Source organism: Cyprinus carpio, chromosome A19 (genome assembly GCF_018340385.1).
Source record: "Cyprinus carpio isolate SPL01 chromosome A19, ASM1834038v1, whole genome shotgun sequence".
NCBI lineage: Eukaryota > Metazoa > Chordata > Actinopteri > Cypriniformes > Cyprinidae > Cyprinus > Cyprinus carpio.
In genome coordinates, this window is record NC_056590.1 from 372501 (window position 1) to 392404 (window position 19904).

The following is a 19904-nucleotide window of genomic DNA, read 5'->3' on the forward strand; positions in this document are numbered from 1 at the left end:
CAGCTCTCAGATTAACCAAGACTTAGTTTTAGACGACAGCAGTGGGAGGTTTCCAGTCACGATCCCAGAAACCAGTTAACTCGTTCTCACTATTACTACAACAAACTCTCTTGGGTAAGTTGGGGACACTCCTCAAACTAAATCACCCTTTGAACTGTGAGGCTGCATGACGCATTTACTAACATCTGAATCCTCCTTTTCAGAAAAACTCACTCGATTTCTATAGAGCTGAGCTAGTTTGTAAGGGCTAACCATTACATTACGCACACTATGAAACAGTAACATGTTTACCAGTCTCGATACGAAGCACAAAGACTACAATACGATTCACTGATTGATTATGTAACGCTAGTCTGTAACTATCCAGTAATGTAACGCGTGAGATCTGTTGCTAAATAAACCACCAAGCCATTAATAAAGGGTCTAAAACATCTCATCCGTGTGCAACGAAGATCAAAGGTTTAGTGACATTTAACGGCAGAGGTAAAGCTTGGTAAATGTTTAATTTGAACAGACTTCCCGGTTACGGAGGTGTGTATATAAACCGAACCAGCAGAAACAAACGGACAATGCGATAGCTGGCTACAAGCCTACCGTAGGTCCATCTAATGTCGGACCCACACAGGCCCCTTCAAGCGATTTTACGACCCTAAACGCCAGCTAGCGGGGGTAAACAACTGATAGGCGGTTATTTGTTGCAATAGGACAAGTGTGAGATTCGTCTTTGTGGAATAAAAGCGTAAATGTTCGCGTTCGCGTCCGTCAGCGCGAGCGAGTGTGAAAGCGACCGTTAGCCAAACCGTCAAACTAGCCGTATATTTCGCCAAATACAACGACTCACCTTTCAAGTCATCCACGTACAAGCATTTCATTCCAGGTGACAAATAAAGGCGAGAGACTCCGAGTGCTGTGTCAGAGGAAGGCTACTCGAGGGAGTTGTTTAGTCGGGCCGTCCTGTGTCCCGTCCTCCTCTCTGACTCACTGGCCTCCGTCTGGCTCCGCTCACATATCCGTTCAAACTCAAATCTCGCGAGAGTCGGCGCGCGTTCCTCAGAGCGAATTGATTTTAGTAAAGACCTAAATCAAATCTGCTTATAATCTATTCATAACCCAGTTTCCCCGGACTCGAGATATTTGTTTGTACTCTGTTTTAATCCAACGTCTTTATTTACTAGTTTATACATATAATACGGATCTGCCCGAACACCTCTTCATTTATAAAATTACTTATATAATATCCTTTTAAAGAAACTTTTGCTTTTATTATAATATTTTTTTTACAAGTTTTATTATTATCATTATTATTATATGAACATTTACTGAATCTCTCACATTTTTTTCAGCATGATAAATTAATTAACAAAAGGTGTTCTCAAGCTTATTTCAGAAAAGTCATATATTAAATAAAACTAGCTATTTGTAACCTTTTTTTAAGGTTTTTGGACCTTCACAGACTTTTTACATGATATTTTACCTTTTTTTTTACCTGAACTTCTTTAAAAATGCCTAAGTATACGGTGATAGTATCAAATATTAACAATATTTGATGCCGTGGTTGAGAAGGATTACCATATATTAAACTAGCATATACTACATTCAATAATTAATCATAAAAAACAAATGTAAACGTATTTAGATGTAAACAAAAAGTGAACAAATGATAAATAGTGTGTATATATAATGTTATATTAAATATACACAATATAACATATATGATAATATTATTATATATACACTATATCATTTGTTCACTTCATGTATCTAAATATACATTTACATTAATTTTTATAATTAATTTTGTTTTTAATAGTATTTTTATTCTTGTTTTAATGCAAGCAACATGTAAATGTTTGTACTTTGGAAAATAAAGCTTCTAAAGTGTAAGGTCTTTTTATTAAAACACTTTACCACACACCAAACCATTTTTTGTAAGGTTAAGTTATTTATATCATGAAATAAATGGTTTCAAGTGTCCAATAATATTACATGCTGGGAAACCCTGGTGATTTGGATCATTGTGGTCAAAACTCACACAGTCAAACGGCAAAAGCTCTTCAAATGTATTTCCATATGGAGCCTGGTGGTGTCCAAACCAGAGCTCTGATTATAGAGAGTTTCAACACAAAACCTTCCTCATATGAAATCCATCAGAGCCAACAACAGCACCTCGCAATACAATCACAGGACATTTGCATCTGAGTATCGGATACATCTCGGCTCATGTGCATATGTATGTGTTCTGTGACACTGTCCTTTTTATTCTAATGTGACGGAGAGTGGGGAAACCGCTTTGACCTTTACACAATACACATCCCTTTCAGCTGCTACAGAAACAGACAGAAATATAATGCAACCTGACAAGAACAAAAAAACAAGTCCAAAACATCAAGGTTTAAATAGTGATGTGAAGATGATCTCACTGAATCTGGATTTAAACAGTTAAACAGCCTGATTTTTCTTATTCATAATAGCTACATTTTTGGCATTTTGGCAAATAACCCTTATGAAACAAAAACCTATGGGGATGTACTGAAAAATATAATGCAATACATTAAATTTTACATTTCCATATGGGAAACTATATAAAGTGCTTATATTTATGCACAGATCATGTATAGCTATATATTGATACATTTAAAAATATATATAGTAACGAATGCAATGAAGAACACATATTCTTAACATTTTATCTCACGTATAGATATACATTCCTTATGTGACCCTGGACCACAAAACCAGTCTTAAGTGTCAGTTTTTTTTTAATTGAGACTTATGCATCATCATAAATAAGCTGAATTAATAAGCTTTCCATTGATGTATGGTTTATTAGGATCTGACAATATTTGGCCGATATACAACTATTTGAAAATCTGGAATCTGAGCGTGCAAAAAAATCACCTTTAAATCTGTCCAAATGAAGTCCTTTGCAATGCATGTTACTAATCAAAAAATGAAGTTATATTTATGATATATTTATGGTAGGAAATTTACAAAATATCTTCATGGAACATGATCTTTACTTAATATCCTAATGATTTTTGGCATAAAAGAAAAATCTATGATTTTGACCCATACAATGTATTTTTGGCTATTGCTACAAATATACCCCAGCGACTTGTGACTGGTTTTGTGCTCCAGGGTCACATATAATAAAACTTGTGATGGTACTTATAAGAAAAAAAAAAAACAAATATTGAACTGAAAACAAATATTAAAATTTTAAGATTTTCAATATACATTGATAGTTATTATATAAGGAAATACATTTTCTTTGCATAAGAGAACAGAACAGAAAACGAACCGTGGCAGAATTTAGGGACACATTCTTCAACACAATCAGTATTGTCAGCTGAATCCATCTGGGACACAACAAGATGTAGAAAACCCCTGGATCAATGATAAACGATTTACACGGATCAATCCCAACTCATTTTGTTCAGTCTGAGAGCGCAACCAGAGAGATTCTAGTATTTCTAAGAGGTTTGTTTGTCTGTTTTGCTGTGTTGTGATGGATCAAATGAACTGACCACCTCATGATCTGACAGATTGTGGTAACATGAATGTCAGAATGTCGACTTTTCAATTCTGCTCAAACTTGTAAAAGTGAAGCATTTCAGCATGATATTATGTAACTCAGCGGGCAAGCGAAGACTTATCGTTAACTGCAGACTGTACCTTACAATCATCTGTTCTCTTCAAACAGCTCACTTCGTGTGTTTTGTGAGAAGGATGATTTAGAAATAAATCAAATCGTAAAATGACTCATTTTTATTCCTTAATCTCTAAAATTTCCACTAGCACTAAAACATTAAACTAAAAGCCCTGTATTATGTCAAAGATATCGTATTAATCAATAAGAATGCGAATAACAGTCTGAAGTCTCAAACAATAGAAACAACGAACAACAAACAAATACGTTTATATTTCAAATAAATAAAAAATGGGGCCTGATACCATAAGGATATTGTCTTCAGATCTACAATTCACATAAATCTAAGTTACGATTACCACAGATTCTCATTACTGTAATATAGTCTTTTACTGTATTAGAGTAAAAAATACCAATTTAATGATTTAAAAATGATTCATATCAGAAAAAAAACATGAATGCTGTAAAACAAATACTACCATTATATGTAAATACCTTAAAAATCAAATAATATGTTGTTTGCTTGTTTTTATTAACAAGAATGTTTTGCCTTTCAACTTTCAATAAAGAGAGTTTGGGAGGGAAAACTCTTATTAATGGTACTAAAATAGGCTTGCACACATACACACACACACCCACACATATATATATATAATTATATAATTTTTATTTATGTGTGGGGAAAAAAGGGACTCAAATGTTGAATGTTCGTTGGATTGATGTTTATGTGCAGCTAAATACGGGTCGTACACTTTGTTTAAAGATTAGGTTTGGAGTATCTGTAACAGCAGGGTCATAATGGGCATGTTCATTCATGTGTAGCAGCTGAACCGCACGACCATCTTTCACTATTGCCCTGTGCATAGCAACCGCTGTCCATGGAGACGACTGGGAGAGACGCGTGCCGTGATCCTTCATCCATTCACGTGCTCATTCCCCTAAGTACACCTGAGATAACTCAACTTAAGACAACTTCTGTACACTTCAGCAAAGGACAGTCTTTTATTCATTCAAGGCCACCCTTGTGAAAAAGAAGTACACTTAAGTATACTTTTAAAAAGAGTACTCAATAATACTTTAAACGACGAGCGAACTGAATGTAATGTTTCCAGTCACTTGTAAACTGAATGTATGAAATGTATTATAGTTTAAATTTACATTAAATTATTTAAACTTAAGAGTGCTTAAGAGTAGGACTTAAGTACATCTTTCTATGTAATTTCATAAATATGTTGTCATTGAAATATGGTTCAAGTTTACTGCTGAATGTACTTACAAGCATTTATGGTAAACTAAAATCTACTTAAACGTCATTTCTATTGAAACTTGTATGTTATGCAATTTAATATATTTGTAATTACACATTTGAAATGGTGAAGTTTCACTTTAGTGGATATATTTCAGATATATTCACTTTAAATGTAATATCGAATAACACACTACAGTAAAAACAATAATCAAGTACTTTACATGTGCTTTAGTCAACAAATCAAAATAAGTGCTCTACTTTAAACATGACAAAAGATTTTTAAATGTCCAATTTTACAAAGTGTACTTAAGTACGTTAAGAAACATAATAATGAAAGTGAACTCACTTTAAGTAGGCTACACATAAGTGGCATTTTATTAATATTTATTATCCGCAAGTACAGTATATAATATATACTTTATATACTTTATAAGATCTGAAGTACACTTTAAGTGCATATACAATACAATTAAGCATACTTTACACTTCCTTCCATCATTACTGCTGTAGTGTAGATGTAAAAGCAGGCTGTAGGCATTCATTTCGCTAGACACTTTTACAGACATACAGTACAGTCAGTGCTTACGTTATATCAGTGTTTCATGGGAAACAAACCCATGACCTTGGTGCCACACTCCAGCAGCTGAGAGACTAGAGCATTCAGATGCCCGAGGCGTTTCAGGGAACAGCTGTCGAGACAACATGTTATGTTCACCTGGCTGGGAGGGAAATCAGTGAGTGATTGTAATGGCTGGCCCTGAGAGAGTTGTTAAGGGCGCAGGCACTCAAGCGTGAGCAAGCAGTGTGGCCAGGTAGATACAGACATGCACTGTTGGGCTCAGATTTACGGAGACAAACCAGCAACTGAATGCATGTTTATAGTCCTGTGCTGTGAATTTACTTGGGCCAGTATATAAGCAACTATACTAACACCCCTCAGAATCCAAACCTAAAGCACCATGTCGTGTTATATTATAGTATTTATTAATATTTTAAATGTTTTATTTTTATATTTTTCATTTTAATTTTAGTGTACGGTTTAGTAATTCTGTTATGCACTTTTTGTCATTATTTATATTTAAATTCCTATTTAGCTTTAATTTATTTGCTGCAATTTTAGAGTTTATTTCATTGTTAATGTCACACATCATAACTAAAAAAAAAAAAAAAAAAAAAAAAAATGAATAAAAAAATTAGCCATTACATTTCTCTTTCAAAACATATTTTATGCAAACCTTGTTATGTTCAAACTAATTTAAGACCAGTGCTGGGCAGAATACTTACAAATTGTAGTTCATTACTGATTACATATTTCATCACATAATATATATTCAGACTACTTTTGATTACTTTTAGATGACTTTAAACCTAACCAAGAAAATATATTCCATTCCAGAAACAATATTTTTATGTGGAAAACTGATCATTACTTTTCCCATAAAGAGTGGAACTATTGATCTTAAAGGTATAGATCAAATAAAAATGAACATTCTGTCATCATGTCGTTCCAAACCTGTGCGAGCTACATAAAAGTGTTTAAATTAGTTAAAAATTAGTGTTTGTGGAACATAAAAGAAGACATTTTGAGAAATGCATCACTGACTTCCATTAGATGGACAAAAACACTGAGACATATTTCATGTTCCACAGAAAAAAAAGTAAGGTTTGGAAAGACAAGAGGATGAATAAATCTTTTTTTTAAATTATTATCCCTTGACAAGGTCAGCATACCCAGAACATTCTCGCACCACTATGAAACACACTAACAATTACCAAGGACACCCTAGCAACACATTAAACACCACTTAGAACATCATGGCAACCTCATAGCAACACTGCGTTCCTGCTGAAGGCACTACAGAACGATCTGGAGCAATCAATCCATCCAAACCCTGCAATTTCACAGTCTAGACAAATAAATAGCAGCACTGAGTTTTGTAATCTCATGCTGTAAATCAGTATCTGTCATCGCTCATACACCTGTGAGGATCACAGCCCATCCTGACACGAGAAAAACCTGAGATCAATGACAGACACATGATAAAAAATCTCATCAGCATCATGGAGAAAAACTTTATCATAAGAGTATAATAACCGAATCAGTGTTTGTTACTCACATCAGTAAGTCAGCAGAGACATCAGCTCTCCTCCCAGTGATGTACTAGTGTACTGCAGACTGCACAGTGTACACGTGGAATTTCAATCCAATTCTATATAAACATTATATCATTTCACAATCCAGAAAAAAAGAGATAATGCAGTATCACTTAGCATGAGACAGACATGTGATGTCCCTGTCCTTAAAAGTAGAAACAACAACTATTTTGAGGTCTGAATACCAGTGTACACTAGCAAGTGTTAACATATCTTGACACACAGAAGAACTGAGCACAGATGTTTCAACACTTGCTCATTTTGAAACAGGTCACATCAAACACAAAGTGAATCCTGATAAAGCATCAAAGGTTACCAAACTTGATCTTTAAGAGTCTGATCGTACAGAGTAAACGTACCCTTCACATGAGACCTGAGAACATTTGGATTCATGTTATAATTTGGTAACGCTTTACAATAAGGTTCCCTTTGTTGACATCAGCTAACTACATTAGATAACAAGAACAATAAAAATAATTCTAAAGCATTTAATAATCTTAATGTTCATTTCATCATTTACTAACTCTGACACTAATTTAATTCATATAAAAGGATTTTCATTATTATTTAATGGAGCTAACTAACATGAACTAACAGTGAATTTAATTCTATACTATAACATTGTAGTGCTCATTGTTATTAATGTTAGGCAGTGTTGGCCAAGTCCGCGGTTTTCCTGCGGAATTGGACATTTAACTTTGGACTAGGTATTGCAGTCCAAATTCAAAATTTGTGCCAGATTGATTTTTTTCACCCCGGTTCCTCCTCCTCAGACTTGACCACACACAGGTTCCAGTTGATGCTGACCACATTCGGGCGGGTTTCACAAACCAAAACAAAGACAGACATACAAACACTTAAACCGCCAACTGGCAACCTTCACAAACCAAAAAAAATACAGAAAACCTGAAACTGAACGCACACACAAAAAAAAAAAAAGAAAGACATTCCAACACTGAACTCATAGCTCAACAAGAATCAAAAACATACATACAGCACCTTTAACACAGTTTCCATGTTAACTTAGCATGTTTCTTAAATATCTGCAAACATATTCTGGTATTTTTATGCTTTAGTAGAGTCAAAAACATACATACAGCACCTTTAACACAGTTTCCACGGGTTGTTTTTCATGTCCGCAAGTTGAAGCAACCCTAATAATGTGATATTTAGCCCCTAAAATGCGAATTTTACTAAGGAAACCAAGCCAAAAAACATGTATTTTATCCCCCAGAAAGCAATTTTTATCAGGGACCCCCTCGAAAAGCAATTGGGCTAGTTTTGAGTAGCAATTGGGTGGATTTTGTTGTGAAAACCTGGCAACCCTGATGTTAGATAACAAATGGAACCTTATTGTAAATTGTTGCGCAAGTACACCATGTAGGAGGTGAGAAAGAAATTAAATACATAAAGGTAGATGGGAAAAAAAATTTAAATGTATCAAATGTTTTTTTTTTTTTTTTTTTTTTTTTTTTTTACAACTGATTCATTGAAAAACATAGTTCTTTAAATTTACGGAAACACACAATTAACTGGTAAATTAATGTAACCAGACTTCTGTGCTTGTGTTAATAAAACAATTTGAAAATGAGCAGTTTTATTGAAGAAATAAGAAATATTTTAGCTTACAGTATATGGGGGGCCTTTGTGTAAAATAGGCTGAGAATCAAGGAGATTTTTTCCTGCTTTCAAAAAAAGAAAAAAGAAAAAAAAAAAAAAGATTTTAGTGTGCAGGAGACAAAAAATAAATAAATAAATATTAAATATAAGTTAAAAAATAAGTTAAATATAAACAGTTATTAGACATAAAAGTGAAACTCAAGATAAATAATAATAAAAAAATAAATAATAATTCTAAATCTATTAGAGTTCTCCAGCACAGTGAAGCTGCCTTTTATGAAGGATCACCCATATAAGGTGAAGGGCACTTTTGTAGGATGTCCATGTTCTTGCTGCTCAACCTGATGATTACCTACACCTTTAAACTATGTAAACAATTCTTCAGATTCTTCAGAAAAAGCATCTCAGTGACCTACTTCTGAAACTAAAGTTAGGGCAGACTTGAGAGGAAATAAAAACAGTGTGCACTTTCTCTGAAATGAAAATGTCTAAAAACAAATTCATCCATAATGGTACATCCTAACACTTGAGCTCAGCAGGGGCTTTACAGCGGAGCCATTACACTGCTTCTGTTTCTCTACTTATTGGAAACCCCCATGACACTCATAACAACTTCAAATGGGCTACCAATGAAGGAAAAAAAGGATAGTGAGCAAATACGCAAAAGAAATGTGGGTTCAAGTTTTACCAGGATTGTTCTGCTGTCCCATCACAATTACTTCATGTCCTCACTTTAATCTTCACAACAAAACTGCAGAACAATAGGGTTCCACTTATTAAAATGACACCAACGTCCCATTTCTTTATAAACACCCCAATAAAAAAAAGTAACTTTCCAGACCTTTGCTCATATTAGTTTGTCAGCCATGCAGTTTTTGTTCTCCTTTTTTGTGCAGTTACACCCCCTTTCTGGCATGCATCTTCCTCCATTCCAACATTCCTGTTCTACCCAATAAATCACACACAGCCTGTAAAGTAAAAGCAGAGCGCTACGAGACTGAATCTTCCATTTCGATCTAGTCTAAGAACATGAACTTAACATAACATAACCATTAGCATCCCAACTCCCCACCGAAAGAGATTCTGTAGACAAATGAAGACACTCACACACTTTTTAATGAACTTTGAGCAAGCATATTTTCAATTTAACATAACTTCACATTGCTGGTTCAGTCAGTTCTCACCTCCCTACTAAGAACATGACATAGCCAGGCTTTAAAAAGCATTAAAACAAGGCGGGAATGCTTTACAGCCGTTTATTCCCCATACTGTGGAAGAAGTTTTTTTTTTCCTTTTTTTTTAAATACCTTAACTAGGCCTAGAATGCTTGTCTCTAGACCTGGCTCTTTCTAGTTTCTTTTTTTAAATATCGTTTTCCATTTTTTGCGATGTTTTCAGTTTTTTTTCAATGTTTACTTTTTCCTCTCGGTGAAGATGCAAGGTTGGGTCCCCCTGTAAGACAGAGACATCGTGACCTTGCAGTTCTCCAGCACAACACGTGATGAGAGCAGAGAAAAACACTTCTGTAAACAAAAGGAACACATTACCTTGCCTTAGACGCTTGGCACGCCTGTAGAGTTGCTCACGGTCTTCTGAGCGGCTTCTTTAGCCTGGTGAGCCTGGAGTACGGCCACCGCCTCATCAACCTGTCAGACAGTCGGCAACACATCAAAACCTCTTCAAATGCTTCATTCCGTAGAGTTCACAAAAACAACAGTGCCACGTCCCACCTTGGAGCGCAGGGACTCTGGAGACTCCAGCATGTGGAGGAGCTCCGAGTTGTCGATTTCCAGCAGCATACCGGTGATCTTGCCAGCCAGGCTGGGATGCATATTCTGGATAAGTGGGAAGAGACGCTCACCTGTGAGAGGAAAATTAAACATTGAGTGGTGGAAAGAAGGGTTTTCTCAATGCCATAAATATATCTTACAATACTACACCAGCTGAAGCATCAGGGATGTCAATTTTCAATTATTCCCATGATCGATCGTCGTTTAAATTAATGATCAATGAATCGTTAACCTTAATTCTGCAAATTGCGTCTATTGCAGTGGCATATAGTCATTGGCATGACAGGATGCTCAAATGCTACTCAAAACGCAGCTTCCTCAGCCGAATGAAAGGGGTTTTTAGTCTAAACAAAAGGCTGGTAGTAAGATTGTAAAATGAAGAGACATGATTATGATCATTTGATAAAATTAAGAGAGCGCGCTGTAGTTACGTTCGGGATCATTTCATATCCTGTCACGGAGACCGATGAATACGCCTTTTTAAATGCTTTTCATTGTTTCATGGTGCTCATTGATGTATTTTAAAACACAATTGCAATGTTTGTAATTGACATCATCGGCATTTAAAATATAAACGATCCCAAATGTAACTACGGACCGTAGGGCTGTGCCGCGTTGTTGCATTGTTTTTATTCTAATGTATTTTTTGAGTTTGGATCACATTAAAAGCTCAATTTTTAAATTAGTGAATTATTTTCGCAAAAGATCCTGCTCCGTCACTGCACTCACATCGGCTTGCAGGTGTTTTAAGCACGAGCCCCACGCACCCCAAAATTATATTATAAGTGACCATCGATAGCTTTACATCTCTTATAGACAATTAATCGATCGCCGATTAATCGTTAGACATCCCTAATCACTACAAAGTAGTATCACGATACCATGCAGTACTGTGTTAATTCACAATTCAAAATGAACCAAATTAAAAAAAAAAAAACTAAGTTAATCAAACAACACCAGCTTAAGGTGGCAAACAAGTCTTAATGATTGAATCACTGAATCATTTAGTCAACCAATTTGCTCAAAACAGCTGATTCATTCAGGAAGGGATCAAGTGACTTTTTATGAATGGCTCAGTTAATCATCGATTCGCCAGATTTGTTCAAAAACACAGATTAATGTAGAAAAGAAACAAAACACCACTGTGATTTGCTGGAAGGAATGCAACAGTTCTATATTAAGTAAACTATTTTCATTGGCAAAATAGAGTGAAACCATCATCATTAACAATGCAGTGTCTAAAATGTCATTTAACATGAACTTTTTGGTTTATTGTACTGTTATATAAAATCAGTCACTTTGGAATCAGACAGCACTCTTGCTTGTGTCATATTGAAATTTCCAACACAATTAATTTATCATGCATTCATCATTGAAAAGATGGTTCTATAATCTAACCATTAAGACTTGTTTCAGAAGTGGTCAAATGAGCAATGAACGAACTGGGAGAACACATTCTAATTTCAGTCCTTCTTCAGGTATTTAAGACCTTTAATATCACGATACTGCCCTAGTAAGGTATAACCATGCAACCCTAGTGGAAGGAACACCCAATCAAAAGCAGGAAATCTTTATCCCATCAATCTTTACCCAGCATCTGCTTCTGTTCCTGTGGCAGAGCAGCGGCGAGCATGGAGGCCGTCAGCGGTTCCTGTCCTTGCACATGCACAGCAGGCTGTAAACCAGAGTAAATGAGTACAGTAAACTCAAAAGCACATCTTTCAGGCATGATAGGATAAAGGTCGAGTGGAGCCGTACCTGCTGCATGGTAACCTGAGGCTGTGTGTTCATGTGCTGCTGGGGGCTGCGGACACTGGGTGTGTATTTGTACTGTGGTACGCCACGCACTGGAGGAGCAGAAGCCGCCGCAGCTGTGGGTCGTGGACCCATGGCCTGAGCAGCTGAGAGAGACAAACACAACTGAATATTAATAATATCTGCATGTGGAGATAAGATCACATTCATCACACACATGCCAGGTTATTAGTTCTCCCCCTCTTTAGTCATCTCTTGATCTCTGCAACAATCTCTGAAACGATTTAACCCTCATTAGGCACTCAAAATTTGCATATGATTTTTGCATTCTGGGAACTGTTCAGACCCGTCATCTGAAGTCCTATTTTTATTTTTATTTTTCAACTTAAAACCTATTGCTTATGATCAATAACTTCTTTAACGAGTGAATGGGAATTAGCCAGTTATTATTACATTTACCCCTTTTTGTAAAATCAAGAAATGTTGAAATTTTAAATGAACTCCAGAATAACCACTAATGCAAAACTTGTCAATATTTATGAGAAATTGTTTGAATACAATAATGTAATTCATAAGAATGTGTAAGATGAGAAATACCAGTAACAAAATAAGTTGATTTAAATTCCTCTGAACATGTAAATCACAACTTCTTAATTCGCAAACTTATCGTTTAAAAACTAACTCATGAATTCAAATTGGTCAAATGCATAAACTCAAAAATGGTGAAAATATATGAATCCTATATACTTTTTTCTAACAAAACATGTCAATATAACTAAAATGTGTTTAACCCAAACATTCATTTAACAGTCTTTAAGAAACTTAAAAGTCAAATGAAAATGTATGTTCAATCACAACATTCATAAAAATCACTGTGAATATTCAACATCACAAGACCTCATGGTGATGTGGTGCATATAAAGGCTGAAACTACTCACAAACACGCTGAGTGGACATCATCCGGGGCACCTGAGACGCAGGACGCATGGTGCTGAAGCTCTGAGGTCTGGGGGCAGATGGGCGCATTGTGCCTGGCATGTTTTGGAAGTCTGTAGGGAAGGTTCAATGTCTTAGTTAGTATGAATCAGCACAACAGAATCAGTAACATTCGATTAAATTAATAAAGCAGGTATCTGGGATAAAAAGTGCCTTACGCTGAGGCCGGACGCCCTGTGTGGCCCAGCGGGGGCTGGGTCTGAGCTGGGTGAGCTGACTGGTAGGGTAATACGCAGCTCTGTTCTGGGCCTGTGATGCAAGAAAATCATTAGGAAAAAATACAGCAGTAATGATAATCTAAGCAGTATGACAACCAACCCACCTGTGGAATGGCAGCCATGAAGTATCCTGATGGAGGTGCAGGTTGGTAGGGGTTGATAACGGGGTTTGGCACTGCACGGACACTGGCCATCCTCTGCATGTACTGGTTGGTGAGATGGGCCTGCCGCTCCTCTTTGCGCTGAGCAAGAGCCACATACAGTGGCTTAGTGGCCACAATACGGCCATTCATCTCAGTCACGGCTTTAGTGGCTTCCTCAGGGGAAGAGAAACAGACAAACCCAAAGCCTTTACTGCAAAGAAGAGGGGGAAGACGTCAGTTTTTGTCCAAAAGGCAACATGGGGCGAAATCAACTTATAATGGCATTTGCAAAGATATTACATATGGGGAAACATTTTATTTCTCTGGATGGTTGAAGCTGGGCATTTTTATATCAGAATGGAGCCAAGTTACAGAGTCGACAATGGGCAAGACTTTAGAAAGGCTGTATTATCAGAACTATAGCCTTCAACAATGCTAAAGGGCTCACTGGGCCTAGGTGACCTCATCTGAAAAGGGAAAGCAGTTTCAGAGGTGAGTAAAGGTTAAAGGTGCAGTATTTAACCTTGATGGTTAGCAGTGGAAATGAGTACTGCAGTTCAAATTTAATATATTGTAGCGAGTCATTTCTCTTGTCCTCTCCTCCTCAGACTTGACGCTCACGTGTGTTGCCAGATTGAAGACACGCAACAGGAACGAGTGCGAATGATAACGAAAGGCAATAGGCTTTGCACTGTAAGTTGATGAGTTGATTTAGCCATATTTTAATATTCCTCTGCTCATAGAGCATTTAGATGGATGCAGAGGCTTTTTAGGTGGGGCAGAATCTGCCATTTCTGATCCAGTTCGTTTGATGGCTTCCATGGCTGCAATACACTATGTTTTCTGCCAACTGGCAACCCGGCGTGTTGAAATACCATTGGGTAAACTGGCAGTGGGCGGAGTCACACAGACCAAAACAAAAACAGACATTCCGACACGGATATAATGAATGCGGATGTATAATAATAATAATAATAATATTTTTTTTTTTTTTTTTGAGAAACAAGTATGTGAGCTTAACATATTTCCTAAATATCTGCAAACATACTGTGGTATTTTTATGCTTCAGAACAGTCAAAAATATGGCAAGCACCTATAACATGCATAGTATAGTATAGTAACATGCACTGATAAATTGTATACAATTAAACCAATAAATTGTATAAAAGTCCATTTGATTTCAAGTTTTAAACATTGTGTAACTTTAAAGCTTTTAGAAAACGTCTAGAATGTGTCTAAATAACTTGGTGAATGAAGACTGATTCACAATTGTACCTTGGCACTGGTGATTGTACCGAAGGGAGAGAACTCTTTACGAAGATGCTCGTCATCAATGCCATCATCCAAGTTCTTCACGTAGAGATTGACACCCTGTAAAGACAGCAGACGGCTGTGAAGAACTGAACACTCACAACACACTCCACCTAGATTTAATAAATAAAATTAGACCCGAATGCAGTTGCACAGCTTAACTTGGGTGCATAAATAAAAGACAAAAACATTTGTACATAGCCCTTCTATCCCCAGTTCCCACTATACAGGAACATGGGGCCCATGGGCTACAAATTCACTGTTGCAGCCATTTTGGCCAGTGCGGTCCACTGAGGAGGAAACACTGAATTTGACAAGGCTGCAGAGGTCAGAGTTCACCCTCACTGACCTGGTAGCGAGTCATGCGGTCCTGCTTCATCTGTTCAAATTTGCGCTTGAGCTCAGTTTGCCGCTCCACTTTTTTCTGAGCACGACCAACATAGATGAGCTTCCCGTTGAGTTCCTTGCCGTTCATTTCATCCACAGCCTGCAAGAAAACAGCAGAACCATTGTACACGTGCATCCTATGGTTCATTTGACTTCAGGAAGTCAACTATGCTAATTTGACTACATTAAGTTAAACTGACCCTTTGTGCGTCTTCGTGCCTCTCAAAACTCACAAACCCGAATCCTCTGGACTTTCCGTTTTCATCGGTCATGACACGGATGCTCATAGCAGTCCCTATCAAATGAGGAAACCGTTTCGTAATGTACAACTCAATAGAGAATAATACTCTATAAACTGCAGTACTACAAAGAACCTACCATATTTGCTGAAGACGTCCTTGAGTTTGTCATCATCCATATCTTCCCCAAAGTTTTTGATGTACACGTTGGTGAATTCTTTGGCTCTTGCGCCGAGCTCAGCCTCCCTCTCCTTGCGAGATTTGAAGCGCCCTACAAACCTGATAGAAATTAGGAGCGTTTAACAGGAGGATCTAGTAGACCTCAAAGAACTCATTTCAAGAGGCTGGGTGATGTAGCTTACATTTACATTTACATTAAGACATTTAGGATTTTTCAACAATATACCATATTTTTTGGTAATTAGTCATTAAAACAACCAAAGCCAAACCAAGACAATTTTTTTCTTTCCACAGTTTATAACACAACTAACAAGGAAGAATTACTTAACTTGTATAATCCAGTATAACAATTAAGCAATTTTGTCTACTACATACACTAACATTGGGTAAAATATCAACAAAGATTAAAAAAAAAAAAAAAAAAAATACATTACTTATCATGCATGTATTAAATTGTGTAGAAATCTATAATGTTCTAATAGATTTATATTTCAAATAAATGGATTTCTTTTGAACGTTCTATTCCTCAAATCCTGATTTTTTTTTTTTTTTTTTTTTGAAAGTGATGAAATAAAAAACAACAAAAGTTTTCCACGAAATAAAGAAGCACAACTGTTTTCAATATTGATAACATTTTATCTTGATTTCATGATTTCTGAAAGATCGTGTGACACGTAAGACTGGAGTAATGATGCTGAAAATCCAGCTTTTTCACAGGAATTATTAAAATGTTAAAATTAGAACACACTTATTTTAAATTGTAATATTTGTGACCCTGGACAACAAGCTACCCTGGACAAACAAGCTGAATAAGTGTCATATTTTTTTACGAAATGATTTATGGTTTCTTAGGATCTGACAATATTTGGCTTTACATTGACAACTATTTGAAAAGGAGGGAATCTGAGGGTGAGAAAAACTATTTGAAAATCAAAATCTGAGTGTGCAAAAAAAAAAAATCATCCTTTAAACTTGAGAAAATGATCCTTTACTTAGCATAACTACTAATCCAATGCATTACTAATCCAAAATTAAATTTTGATATATTTATGGTAGGAAACTTACAAAATATCTTCATGGAACATGATCTTTACTTAATATCCTAATGATTTTTGGCATAAAAGAGAAATGTATAATTTTGACCCATACAATTTTTTTTGGCTATTGCTACAAATATACCCCAGCGACTTAAAACTGCTTTTGTGCTCCAGGGTCACATTTCACAAAATTACTTTCTTACTGCATTTTTAAGTCAATTTATGCAGCCTTGGTGAGTGCAAGACATTGTAGGGACTGCAGACTCCACGATGTCTGTCATAATGCAATAATACTTGCATGCGATCTTTACACAAATGTTCAGGCAATTCAAAAATGGACACCAAAGTGTTTTTCAGAATGCTGATTTAAGGAATAGTTCACCCAAAAATGAAAATGGCTGAAAATACTCACCATCAGGGTCAGTTTTGTGTAAATTTTCACTTTTGGTTGAACAATTCCTTTAAATTTGATATGATAATATTTGGTAAGAATCTGTAATGTGACTTAGTCCAACCCATCCGCACACTTAAATTCCAAATCAAGTCTGTTAGACAGTCGAGCCACTCCCCATGTTAGTTGGCAAGCTCTTTCAGCAATTTTCCTTCAACTAAAAATCTCACTTACACTTTTCTGTCATTCAGCAACATGCCGTTCATTTTCTCAATGGCTCTTTCCGCGGCCTCCTGGGTCTCAAAGTGTACAAAGCCGTAGCCCTTTGAGCCATTCTCGTCACAAACCACCTTGAGAAAGGATATCAGGCGTAAAATCATGCACCCACTGACCGACAGAAGCACTCGTGCACAAAAAACCCTACAATCAATCATCAAATCACTGCAAAGCACATTCAAAAGCGTGTACGCGTCATACCTTGCAGGACAGGATGTTGCCAAAGGCAGAGAAGGTGTCATAAAGTGCTTTATTATCAATAGACTTGTCCAGGTTCTTGATGGTAAATGGTAAATGGTAAATGGACTGCATTCGCTTTCAACAGACCCATGGCCATCCAAAGCACTTTACAAGTTGCCTCACATTCACCATTCACTCAGCATTCATACACCGACGGCAATGGTGTCAGCCATGCAAGACCGCCATCCAGCTCGTCGGGACAGGTGGGGTACCCTTGCTCAAGGACACCTCGACACTTTGGTCAGGTGGAGCCGGGGTTGAACCACCAGCCTTCGGTTTGTAGACAACCTACATGAACCACTGAGCCACTGCCGCCCAAAAAACAATCATGAGGCCACTAACAACATTAGCACTTCTAGCAAAACCACTGTTTTTTTGTTTCATGCACTTCTCCTTTTTAATATTTCTGTGCATCCATACATCCATAACTATAGGAAAAAAAAAAAAAAAAAATAAAACATAAAAAAAAAAAAAATCTATTTGTGTCTGTTTATTTTTTTATAATTTAACGCCACATCTGCAGAAGCACATCTGTTTTCGCATCATAAGCTTTCTTTATGGTTTTATTTCTATTCTGAAGGTTTTGACATACATATATATATATATATATATATATATGCATACTATATATATATATATATGCATTGATATATATATATATATGCATATATATATATATATATATATATATATATATAAATATATTAATTCCTAGAAATATATTTTCTGATTTATTGAGTGATAAAAAGTTCCAAAATCCTGTCTGCAAAACTCTCAACTCTATTGAAAAATAAAATGAAACAAAATCAGAATGAAATTACATTAATGTTGAACCTGCCTTTATCCAACAATCATACTTCTATTCTGATAAAGATACAATTAAGATAATATTTAATTAGACAACTCATTTGCGATATTTAAAAACATTTCACAAAAAACAATCCAAAACATTGGTCTTCATGTACTGTGATTAATCAGCTATTAAGTACACGGTCAAATCTGTGAATTAATATTTTCATCTGGGATGTCTTGCCTAAAGTAGATGATCCTGAATGTGACTAAAAATGAAATGCATGCTTTTGTCCCAACAATCTGCGTTGTGTAAATCATAAAACTGCCCATCGATTACCAAGGATAAAGGTGATGAATTTATTAGACATTGACGCTGAACTTTGAATGCACAATCCCATTTTAATTTCTGAGCCTGTGCTGTGCAACCACCAAAACCTGTGAGACAGACAGAGACTGATGAAGGACTAAGAAACCTGGGATTGCACACAGATCATGTCTGACCCAAATATGAGAGGATGCACTTCCTCCAGTGAGTTTTACTCTGTTGAACCCGCGTGACACAGTTTAACAACGACGCAGGGACATCAGACAGCCATAATCAGTGATCAAGGCGCTTCTCTGACTCACTTGAGGGGGTTTATCTGTGCCGCACACTCTCCGCCCACCCACGCCCCAAACACGCCAGGCACGCAAGTCACTGCACGCGCGCAGCTCTCGTCCTCACCGCTTTATAATTCACTACAAACCCAGACGCGCGTGCAGCATACGGCTGAGATGCAGAAGCACGCAACCTACACAAATCTGCATGTATTTTTCAATAAGCGTCAGTGTCATCATTCCGCACGCGCTCACCGTCCGCGGGCTGCTGGAAGTTGACATAGGCATAGCCGAGCGACCTGCGCGTGATCATGTCCCTGCACACCCGGATGGACAGGATGGCACCGGCCGGGCTGAACTTCTCGTAGAGCATGGCTTCAGTCACGTCCTGGTGCAGGTCTCCAACATACAGCGAGGCCATGGGGTAACTGGGAGCGCTGGGGTTCATTTTTCTCTTCGGCTCGCAGGTTTTCACGTGTTTCTTGGCGCTAGCGCGTGACGTTAGCCGTCAGGATAACCTACACAGGCTAAAAGAAGACTCTCCGTTTCGTTTAAAATGACCAATATTTAGGTTAACTGGAATTTTAAAATACGTAACACTTAAAATCCAAAACCGCGAATCACGCAAACCGCTAGGCCCTCGCGAGCTTACAGACTGCCGTTATTTTTTCAGGGTTGTTGAGATGTTTCAAGGCCTCCTGATCCCACTTCACCGAGTTTTAGTTTAAAAAGAAAAAAAAAAAAGGATTTTTTGGAATTTTTAAAAGTTTTTAATTTTTTTTGTATTTTTTTAATTTTTTATATAATGTGTGCCGAGGCGAGCTCCGGAGCACACGCGCACTCTCACAGCACTGACAGCTGGGGCTTCGGGAGAGAAGGG

The 19904-nt window shown here is 36.8% G+C and overlaps 2 protein-coding genes and 1 non-coding gene across 4 annotated transcripts in view; all 3 read right to left on the bottom strand.

Moving 5' to 3' along the window:
* LOC109055778 (E3 ubiquitin-protein ligase RNF19A-like) overlaps positions 1–1015 on the bottom strand; it is a 32843-nt gene extending 31828 nt beyond the window's left edge. Inside the window, exon 1 of one of the 2 annotated variants that reach the window (XM_042775930.1) lies at positions 842–1015. In XM_042775930.1, the coding sequence (XP_042631864.1) occupies positions 842–872 (31 nt within the window). In that variant the 5' untranslated portion in view covers positions 873–1015. The remainder of the gene's footprint in view (positions 1–841) is intronic. The other variant, XM_042775931.1, reaches the window with a different exon arrangement.
* Positions 1016–9770: 8755 nt separating this feature from the next.
* Positions 9771–19904, bottom strand: LOC109111407 (polyadenylate-binding protein 1A-like). The gene is given in 15 exon segments (XM_042775932.1): positions 9771–10124; positions 10220–10318; positions 10403–10533; positions 12053–12137; positions 12221–12363; positions 13156–13266; positions 13372–13462; positions 13536–13785; positions 14842–14945; positions 15235–15372; positions 15473–15567; positions 15651–15790; positions 17354–17469; positions 17597–17701; positions 19167–19904. Coding segments are annotated over 14 exon segments (1908 nt in total). The 5' UTR covers positions 19473–19904; the 3' UTR covers positions 9771–10124; positions 10220–10225.
* LOC122148885 lies at positions 15075–15209 on the bottom strand. Its single transcript, XR_006162694.1, has one exon. It is a non-coding gene; the product is annotated as a small nucleolar RNA SNORA5 (small nucleolar RNA).